The sequence below is a fragment of the Sarcophilus harrisii genome, chromosome 1, assembly GCF_902635505.1.
Source record: "Sarcophilus harrisii chromosome 1, mSarHar1.11, whole genome shotgun sequence".
Lineage (NCBI taxonomy): Eukaryota > Metazoa > Chordata > Mammalia > Dasyuromorphia > Dasyuridae > Sarcophilus > Sarcophilus harrisii.
The window spans coordinates 702,083,437-702,094,481 of NC_045426.1; the positions used below are offsets into that span (position 1 = coordinate 702,083,437).

Genomic DNA, 11,045 nt, shown 5'->3' on the forward strand with positions numbered 1-11,045 from the left:
CTGTCCCATACCGGGTGATTTCGGCCTATCACCTCCCCCACAACTCACGGGGCCCTCCCCTGTCCCATCTGGTTTACCGCACGGCCTTTGGGCTGTTTCTTTTGCTCTCACTCCCTATCTGGCCCCGTGTTATTCCCTCGTTAACCTCACCAAAGTCTGCTTCTTCCTTGTGGCCATTGGGAGAAGTATGGGGTGCCCACTTGGGCCCCCGGGCTCCTTCCTAACCCCCTGGGGTTCACCCACAACTTTGATTCTTTGGAAATTTCAGCATTCCAAGGACCACACGACACCCTAGGAGAGTGCTGTTTAAAGCAATGGGCCCTTGTGCCTGGAGCAGCCTGGGGTCCCTACAAGTGCTGACCAGTGTCCCAAGTGCAGGCTTCCGTCCCACACCAGATTCCTGTGGCCGCCCTAAGGAGCTGTGCTTCTGACAGTTCGCTGAGTCGGTGGGCTGGCCGTCCGAGCGATGGGCACGTCGTCTGGCCAGGAAGCATTTTCTGTGCATTTGATTTTTCCTGTGTGTGGATCACGAGGCCAATGTCTGTTGAGTGATCTGGAATCTTGTTGAGGAATCCCTTGATTTCCTTGGGCTTAATGTGATCAATACAACTTTGTCTGTGAGCAGGATCACCTGGAAGGCCCGGGAAGCCCTCTTCTCCCCTGACCTTGGGTAGGACCTTGTCCATGAAAGTGGCGACTCCGTGGGCGGCATCCTCTCATCCAGGTTTATGCCTCCCTTGAAAGCAGTGATTGGAGCTGCGTCACCTGCTGCGCTTCCCTTTACAGTCAATATTAGAGGCGCCCTCGGGGCCCTTTGTTCCTGGGTCTGCGGGGAGAGATGTGATTGACAGATGGGATTTTCACCTCCCTCCACATTTCAGTCAGCAACGGCTGATACAGTCAGAGGAGCCGAGCTTGAGAGTCCCAGGGACCTCCGGGTCCAGCTCTCATGTTAAAGGGGACAAAGCAGAGGCCCCCAGAGGAGAAGGGACGAGGTAGTGATGCGGTTTCAGACTTAAGAATCCCAGGTCACCTGTTTCCCGGGCCCGAGAGCACGACCTTGGTGTGTGCGGAGGCCCTGGCAGGCTGGCGCCCAGCTGGCAAGGCTCGCACGCGGGCTCGGCCGTGGGCGAGGGCTTCCTTTGCTTGCCAGCCCGAGCCAGACCTCAGACACTTGTTCCCGGAAGGGCTGGTCACTATGGGTTGGGGTCACTCCGGAATCTTCACTGGTTCTTTTGGGGGAAGGAGGCCCCGGCTGGAAGGTTGGGGCAGGTTTGTTGCTGCTGGAGCATCCTGGAGGAGGGCGCCTGTTGTCCTCCGACTTCTGCCAGCAGCCCCCGAAGGCTCCTGGGGTTCAGGAGGGAGTTTCCAGTGAGTTCCAAAGGGAGAGAGCTTTGGTGGTTCTTGGGCGTCCGGGTATATTAGTGATTTTTCAAAGACAAGCTCCCCGTGAGATGGATGAATGTTTAACCATTTCTGCATTTTCTTTCTCATTTAGAGTGACCCCGAATATGTTCAATGGAAAAAAGAATTGATAGAAACCTTTACCGAGGCTCAGAGGTTACTACGGCGGGCTCCAAAGTTCCTCAACAAACCCCGACCGACTGTCGTTGAGCTTTCGAAGCCTCCGCTCAGCCACAGAAATAGCAATGGCCTTTAAGGAGAGACTGTCACTCCCTCCCCTTAAAGCGCGCCACGAAGTACTGTGTCCCCACCCCCACGCAGGGCGCGTGTGGCAGAGGAGGACGCGGAGGGGGAGTTTGGGCACAGGCTGGTCGGCCTGGACGCGGCGGCCGGGCCGGAGACGGTGGCGGAGGAAGTCTGAGTGAGGGGAGCCAGGGGCTGGCGCACAGCGGCTGCTTCTGCTCTCCCGGCGCTGGCGGGAGCCGCCCCACTTTAAACTACTGAAGAAAGGAAGATTGTTTTCTTTGCTACTCACTTTATCGTGGTCTGTGCTGAGCCCGGAACGTGGAGCGCTTCGCCCTTCGGCGTGGACCTTCTCGGAAGGAGCTGGGGACCGCCGGTGGGGAAGGGCAGGCTGCCTTTCGTGTCCGGGTCCGTCGCCTTCCCTCGGTGCCCCCGGCACAGGCGGCCGACGCGTGACTCCCGGGTGCCCCGCAGATGCCGCCGCCTTTCTGTCCCGGGCTTACAAGTTGTAGATTCTTTGAAAACTTGCAGACTTCGATCCGTCTCCTTGTTTGTCGTACTCACACGTAATCGCTGCCACTGTTGTCCTTGTGACTTGGGGATCTTGCGGTCGCCGTTGAGGAAGGGGACTAGAGGAACAGAATCTAGAATTCTGTTGTTGTATCAGCGATTCGTAGATTTTAAGAGTGGTTGTTCATGAACTCGAAGGCATTTCTTTTCAATTTCAGGGCAAATTGCACTTTTAAAAACCTTTGAACCCATTACACTCCAGTGGACGTGCTGAGGGAGAGCCTGGGTGGGGGGCTTTGGTACGTATTCTTCAAAGTAGTTCTTCAGCTGTCCTTTTGACAGCTGGAGTTTTCTGTGTTTAAAAAATGAGTGACCTACCGGCGCAGTGATTCTAGTTCTTCGTTCTGGCTGGTCCCTGTGTACAGGAGAGATGACTTCATGTGATGAAGAAGAAATCATGTTGCTCTGTTTGCATTTTTTGTAGAATTAGACACAATTTTTTATGAACGGGTGTTAAAATTATGAAAAGTGAGTGTCGCAAGTGGGTTTTTAAACAATCTATACATACATACACGCTTACATACAGACAGGCAGAGCAGACACGCACACATCTGCTTTCTTTGCCTAATGCTTCTTCATGTGTCCTAAGCAGATGAGTTCTGCCCAGCAGGCTGTCACAGCCCGTTAGCAACGTCACAGCTCCCAGGGCTGAGCCAATTCAGGAATCTTCCTCCCGGTCACCCGTGGCTTATTTCCCCTCTGTTCTGAGATGCCCCTTCCGCGTCCCTTCCGTGCCCAAAGGGGCTCTCCCTTCTCAGAACTTTTTTTCTTTCTAGCAAAGTGCCAAGTGCCAACAGACTCAAGAAATGGTTTCGAAGGTGACTTTTTTGTGTGTGTGCCATTGTATCGTGCCTGTGGAAAATAAGTAACAGTTTGACTATCCTGACTCTCCATTCTGCCTTCCCTGCCATCTGTCCTCCAGGTCTGCAGAGGTGCCGGGCATTTATTTTTAAATCTGAGCATTGCGGGAACTGCAAAAGGAAGTCCCTTTCATGCATTGACAATGCAGGGGCATGGGGGATGGCTCTCTTTAGGAGCCACCAATAAATTATTTCAGTAAATCTCCTGCAGAGAGATCACCCCACCCACCTCCTCCTGCTGCTGCCGCTTCCTGTAGTAGCAGGGTCTAAATTGGCTTGGAAGCTCAATCCTAGAGTCTAATGTTTATTGAAAACGTCCTCCCATTATTAAAGGAACCATGTTTATCTCAGACGACAGAATCCTAAGCAATATCCTTAGTTTTTAGAAAGCGACATGCTCCCAAATAGTTTCATGGAGATTCCAGTTAGCTGCGAGCTCCCTCATTGTAAGGCAGTCTCCAAGTAGTTGAGCGCAGTGCAGACAGTGGCATTAAAGGCAGTGAATCCCACCCTGGCTCAAGGAAGTAGGACAGTTGCCTTAGAGACTGAGACTCCGCTGGGTTCTCTTGGGGCCGGTCCTTGGCAATACATCGGGGCCAAGAGGCCTTGCTCTCCCAGTGGGTCCCCAGAAGTCAGCAGAAAGCGCTTCCCATCCTGGCTGAGGGGTCACCCCCTGCTCTCAAAGGGATTGAGAAAAAACCCACATTCGGAGGTCAAAAGTGGCCAGAAGCCGCCACTGGCTCGGATGGGAAATCCCTAAATTCACACGCGGGTTCTAAAAACATGACCGAAAGGAATGAGCAGTAAGTGAAAGGATTGGGAATACATGATGAGTCACACTGAAGTCTCACCTGGCTCTTCTTGCTCTTGGAAACCAGCAGGTCAGGTCCGGTATATTTGTAGGATGTAAATCTGTCGGGATCTGTCGGCAACTTTCACACGAGGAAAGGAGGCCCAGGGGGAGGAAAGGATTTGTCGGGCTCCAGGAAGGAGTCAGCGGTTGAGTATTTTCTCTCAAATTTCTGCTCATTTCCCATTAAGATGGAATAGGGGATTTCCAGAATCAGAATAGGAATGATTGTGCTTATTGTGCTCCTCGATGCCCAGGGTGCTAGACAGTGTCCATTTTTACTTTTCTACCATAAATGGAATTGTGATCGAGCTACAAAATGCCTTGCTATTTGTCGCTTCCCTTCACATGTTTAGGATTAAAATTCAGTAAGTCTGTGAAGATAACCTAAAAACGTAAGGAACATATTTGCAGCATTTAAAAATATTTGACCAAGTACTTCTTTATTTGATATTCAAAGGAATATTTAAAGATGTCTGAAAAAATCTAGAGATTGTTTTCATAGTTGATATATGATAATTTATGAACTTTATTTTTTTATCATTGCATTGTTCTTGATGTAAATTTTGTTGATCCAAAATGTCTGTGTTAAGATTTTAAACATTTATTCACTCATTTCACACTGTAGAATTGGGGGCTGCATTTGATTTAGTGCTTCAGAATAACACTGGCTCAGGAATCAGAAGCCTTGGCTTCCAGTTCCATCCCTGACGCTTCCTCCTCTGTCAGCTTGGGCAAGTCATTTTGTCATTTCTCACCTGTGTGTGCCTCAGTTTCCTCATCTGTGATCTGAGGGGATTGGATTAGATGGCTTCCAAGGGCCTTTCTAGCTCTGGATCTGTGTCCTAGAATAATTATGTCTGACGTGATGATGGTTTTTGGCTGAATTTGCAGAAATGGGCCAATTGCCGTGAGATTACAAGGAAAGTATGTAACATAGATGTGATCTCCATCGTAGTGACACACTCTGCAGGTATTGGAATCTCAGTGATTGAGGGGGGAAGAGCAAGCAAAATTTTATCCCCGTTCAGGTCAGGGTGGCAGCTCAGTTTCAGTTTGAGATGCGTGGACCACACTTGGAGAGGCCCTAACCAGGCCCCTGTCAAATGTGCCTTAGACAAGGTTTGGACACGTCCTCTTGAGCGTGACTCTGCCGGAGGGGTTCAAGCCTTCACTGTAAGAGACACAGAACACTGCATTGGGTGCCATGGAAAAGGGGATTTTGGGGGATTGCCAAATAAGCACACGTTGTTATCAGAGTCATGTGGAACGGAGCCCTCCGGCCCAGGCTGCTGCTCTGGGCTCCATGTGGCCCAAGCCATTGAGCTCCATGTTGGCAGTGGGTAATGGGACTCACAGTGTGTGAGTGTGTGTGTGTGTCCATACTAATTCCCCTCCTCTCTGAAGGGCTGATTATACCAGACCTGCCTGTCTCTTAGAATGGATTGTTTCTAACATACGTCACCATTTTCGTGTATCGGATAGAAGAAAACAAAAGTCTCCAAGTTGAGCTTTGTCATGAAGACACCGTGTAAATCTGTATATACATTGATCATGTGCAGAGTGTAAGATGAGCCATGTCTGTGTTTGTGACGATCTGCGGCTCGTCGCCGTTACGTTCAGGGAACTGCGTTCTGGATGCTCCCGTGCTGCTCTCAGTGACAACGCCTGGCTTCCCGCTCCCTGCCCTGCATGTGGGACCAACCTGGTTGTTCCCAGGGAGGCTCTGCCACTCTCTTAGAATAATTCAGGGGTGGGGGCAGGAGAGGAATCTTTATAGAAATGGGGGCGAGGAAGAGATTTCATTTAGAAATAAAACAGGCCCCTTTGCCTCAAAGCACAAAAATAAATATTTGAAAATAACGGGTTTTTCTCTCCCTTTGGCTTTTTGTAAAATATAAGTGAGCGATAATGTCTGTGTCCTAATGTTTTTTTTTTTTAATAATGTGACCTTGTGAGTTCAATGGGAATCTGTGTGTGTGCGTGAGTGAGAAAGCGAGAGTGACCGAGAGCAAGAGCGAGAGCGAGAGAGAACGAACACATCAGCTTAGGTCTGTAGGCCTCTACTCTGCTGTATGGCTTGGATTAAGTCGGGTTCAGGAGCTTATCATCAGAGTCTCCACACACAGGGAAAGCAAATGTATAAATTCTTGAAACTGGCTTTCTTTTTCTTGAATAAGATACGGTATTTCAGTAAATTCCCTAAAAATAGAGGGGAAAATTTTGTAGTTGTCAATGTGTGTTTAGAGCAAGTCAGTGCTGACATTATTGCCTCATTAAACTAATTTGGAAATCATGTCAGAGCATAGCACCATCTCTAATTTGTTGCCTCGTTTTTAAATGCACTTTTTAAAAGATCTGCATCAGATTACTTCAAAGACAGCTACGTAAAGGAGAAATTTGAAGCATTTGAGTATTAGCTTTAAATAGTTCCAGCCCAGATATTTAATAGAATTAACCAAATTACAGATTTCCACTGTGTTGTGTAAACAACTGACAAAAAGTTTTAGGGCAGAAAATATAGTGGATATGCCAGCTTCGTTATATTTGAGTTACTTTTTGCTTACTAGCACAATTTCTTTCCTATAACATTCTCAGTGCAAAAGCTTTTGTTCTTTTTTGATGCAGTTGGCAAGATAATCAAGGGAGATTTCCTAGTGATTATGATCTAGTGCCCCCTACAGCACGTACACACACACAAATGGACAATTTTTCACTGTACTCAAATAATTCCTATTTGCTCTAGTAACTGTCAATGGCAAAATGTTAAAATTTCAAATTTAAAAAAATAATTGTTTGTGTTAATAGAATATCCCCATTTCTGTTTTGGCCTAAATTGTAATCCTGGCTCTACTAGTGATTTGTTACCTGTGTGACCTTGGAAAACCCATTGTACCTTCAGAGGCCTTCGTTTTATCATCTATAAATTGGGGAGATTAGATGAAATGATCTCTGAGGTCCCTCCTGGGTTCTGATCCCTTGACCTATTGTCTCTAAGAGCTGACTTTTTTTTACATCCATCGCCTTATTGGACAGATGAGGAAAAGGACTTTTCCTAAACTCTCCTAAGTGGAGAGGCAGCTGTTGAATGGACTCTGCTTCCAGGTAGGAGGATTTCCCCTGATGCTCCTGGACTCATTCTGCCGCATCCCCTGCTGGGAAAAGGTCTTTTCAAATGTGCATTCAAAGCAGAAAGAACTTGAACTTTTCTTTATGATTCCTTAGTTGAATATATTCCATGATATACCATCAAGGACAGGCTAAACCCTGGCCACTTAAAATAACAGTGCTAAATTGAATCCCCCTCTTTGCTCTTTTAAATTAATCATCATCCAGGGCAGTAGATAGAGCACCAGCCCTGAAGTCAGGAGGACCTGAGTTCAAATGTGACCTCAGACACTTAACACTTCCTAGCTGTGTGTCCTTGGGCAAGTTACTTAACCCCAATTGCCCAAGCAAAATAAATAATAAATAAACTAATCATCATCCACTCAGCTTTATTTTGGTAATGTAAAGATTGCTCAACTATGTAGGTATTAGATAAGATTTCTATTTTAACAACAAAAAAATTTATATTATTTATTAAATCCATGCATTTCATTAATTTCTAAAACATTCCGTATTATTCTTGCTGCTTTTTTTTTTTTTTAATCTGTATAGTTTGGTATTTAAAGAGATAACAGTTCTTTTCACATAGGAGAAATGTCTTTTTAAAAAAATGGAGTTAAATGAATTTTTTAAAACTATGTTCAGCTTACCCATTCCCTGAAATTCAGAAGGTTTCTTTTTTTTGTAACTAAAAAATTAGCTCATTTTAACGTGAGTAGAGTTTTATGCAGCAGCGTGACGGCCGATCGCCAAGGAATAGATTACAAAGCCTAATTCTTTTTGCCTGTAAAACATACCTGCCTTTTGGTGTCTCACTGAAGAGTTTGCCATGAAATACTGCTTTAATCTACCTCTTTCAAAAGAAGCTTCATTCTGGTTGACAAATTCCAATCTGGCTATGATAGAACGAATTAATGGAGCACGTTTTCGGTTCTTTTCTTACTCTTAGTTGTTTCCTATGTGATTTAGATTTTTTTTTCCTTAAGTCTATTGAATTTTGGGGGAATTCTATGACTGATGGAGACTCGGAGCCTCCTATATATGAGATCTTTCAGGATCTATGTTATTGCTGCTGTTTCTGCTGAGTGTTCTGTTTTTTTTTTTAGGCCAGGAGACCCATCTCTGATTAGAGCTGACCTGGTCTCGGTGAAAAATGTTGATCAAATATGAGATCAGACTATAGCTGTAATGGAGTAGCATTTATTTATGAGAGCTAAGTATTAAGTGCAACTTGTAGGGGGTGGTGTGTGCCTTGAATTTGAATGGAATCATTCCCCTGGCCACTTCAAATTAGTTTGGAACATGATATTAGAGAGATAACCCATGTGTATTGTGGGTTATCGCTGAAGTCCTGGTGGGGAAAAAAATGGGAAAAAAACAAAAACCAATAATGAAGTTGTTAATTTTTTAAAGAGCAGTTTCTACACAGTCTAATATTATTTAGTTACATGTTCTCTTCTGCAAATTTTGGAAATTTAGGAGCATTTTAGTAGAATCAATTATGAAAACTTCTAAAAGGACCTTGATTTTTGATTGGGAGAGTTAACCTAAAAGGCCAGTATTCCTGTAAATAACCCAAGCTGTCATACCTAGGAAGCATCCTTGTCTGTTCTCTTCTGAACTTTGGCCCTTTCCTATTTATTGTGCAAATCAAGTTTGTTTTTTTTTTAATTTCTTGGTATACCGCCTAAGAAGTGCACGATTTAAGTCTTTTCTTCCTTGGAAACTGTTCCCCACTTATGGTAACCATCAGCACTGTTCGGGACGTGCCATACTTGGTCAATACTGTTGTCTCCGAGAGCTATTTTGGAGCAAGCTAAGTTGGTTATTCTTTTCTGTGTTGGTCAATTGCTTATATAAAAAAACATCCCAATAAAAGAACCTGCCAATGTACATCTGTTTTGGTGTCCAGTTTTGTTTTTTTCCCTTTCAGTTAAAAAAAAAAAATCTCCTTGATGTGATCAAGATGTTAAGACATAAGGATGTGACTCATTTGGAATATTGATGGCGAGGGGTTGTGGCGGAAATGAAAATGTTTTGGAGGACGGAAAGGTCTGCTGGCCGATATCTGTCTATTGTTTGCTTAGGTTTTTGGATCCCATCCAAATTTTTATTTATTTCATTTTTTTTTTTTTTTTTTTTGGAGAATGCTGCTGTTTTGGGGCTCCAGGTTTGGGCGCCCAATGATGAGCGATGCCTGCAGAACTTTTAAGACAACCTAGGCCATTGAGTCTAATCTGCTGAGTTGGAAAGGGGACTAAACCGTCTGCTCCCCTTACCACAAAGGTACATGCTAGAGACTACATGCTAGAGACTTGCGAGGATTATTTTTACAGAACTTTTTATTTCTAATTTTTTTACATAAAACTTTTTATTCTTCAAAACACATGCATAGTTTTTAAGATCCACCCTTGCAAAACTTTGTAAGAACTGTTTTTTTTTTTTTAAGTGGAAATTTTTAAAAAGGCATTTTGTTTTCTAGAACAAAGCGGCTTTGTTCAGACGCAGGCTTTCATAAGATCTCCCTGACCAGTTATCCAGGTGGATTTTCTTGCTCATTTGCTGGCAGCACTTATTCTTCCTTGAAGCTCTGGACATGAAGGAAGTCCCTGTAGACCAACGTGAACTCTTTGCAGTTCCGTGGAGTATATTAAAGCTTAGGGAATTGTAAAAGTGACAGAGAGGATGAGCTGTTATTGAGTGCTGAAACTTACTGCAGAAGACAGGAGCTGAGGGCCATCGATGGTGCAGTAGATAGAGAATCAGGCCCGGAGTCAAATCTGTCTTCACTTAACAATTTACTAGCTGTGTGACCCTGGACAAGTCACTTAACTCCAATTGCCTTGCCAAAAAACCGACAGAAAAAGACAGGATCTGGGGCAACTTTTAGTGGGTTTGCCTCTGTTCTAGAATGGGCACAGGAGGAAAGATACTTGTCCAAAACTCTCTAGGGCTTTGTTCAAAACAAGGAGTATCCCTAGTGTAGGGAGGTGGTAGAAGGAGGTGGATGGAGGGTGGGGGGAGACGCTCAGCTCTGTGGCATTCAAGTCTACCCAGCCTGAAGCTTTCATGGGCAGAGCATCGTGTGAACAGCTTCTGTGCTCTCTTCATCTGGGCTCCCTGTCTGTTTTTTAAAGCATTCTCTCCATTTCTCAAACCCAACCTCAACCTTTCCAGAATTTGTGCTCTGAAATCACAAGATTATGGACTGAAGAGACTCTTGAGATCATCTAAGGGAGGGACGGGACAGTCAACAAGCATTTATTAAGTGCCTGCTATTTGCCAGCCACTGTGTAAGGACTGAGATGCAAAGAAAGCAAAAACAGTTCCTCCCCTCAAGAAACTCACAGTCTAATGAAGGAGAGTTGTCTAAGTGACTAGATTGTTGTTTGTCCCTGTTCTCGAACGGGACCGTGACACAGGAAGGTCCTGGAGTGTCTCCGTGGCTGTGCGGGTGTTACATTGCATAGAGACCCCTCCTGTATTTTCTCCACATCTCCCTGGGGACGCGCTCTTGCCAGTACTTTATACCCACACACGATCAGAACTCAAGGCTGACTTAGTGACTCCTTTGGGACTACGGTCACTCTTTTGTGTTCTCCTGCCCAATACTGCACACACACCCTGTCCCTGCCCCAGACTCTTGGGCTGGGATTCATGAGCCTCTCCCCTGACTCCGTTAGGCTCTCAAGAAATCCCCTGCCTTCGTGATCCCAGCATCTCTCACTGGAAGGCAAGCCCACCTCACGGGTCTCGGGGAGGACAGAACAAGGTGATTGGTGCTCCGGCCACATAAGTGTTCTCCCATTATCCTCAGCACCACGTGAGCCTTGTCAAGTCCTGCTTTCCTGCTTCATCCAGCTTGCGATTGGCCGGTGGTTGTGGTACCTTTCCTCCAGCCAGGGCAATGATAATTGAGTGTCCCCTTAGCCAGAGGTAGAAATGATTGTGGCAGAGTAGGGGAACAGATAGACAGCTGGTGGAATGGGAAATTAGGGTCTAGGGCCAGT

General features: G+C 45.6%; 1 protein-coding gene across 1 annotated transcript in view; it reads left to right on the forward strand.

The window, feature by feature from the left end:
* GRK3 (G protein-coupled receptor kinase 3) overlaps positions 1 to 8,928 on the forward strand; it is a 183,471-nt gene extending 174,543 nt beyond the window's left edge. Inside the window, exon 28 of the mRNA XM_031948769.1 lies at positions 1,499 to 8,928. Within this exon, the coding sequence (XP_031804629.1) occupies positions 1,499 to 1,660 (162 nt within the window). The 3' untranslated portion in view covers positions 1,661 to 8,928. The remainder of the gene's footprint in view (positions 1 to 1,498) is intronic.
* Positions 8,929 to 11,045: the final 2,117 nt, after the last annotated feature.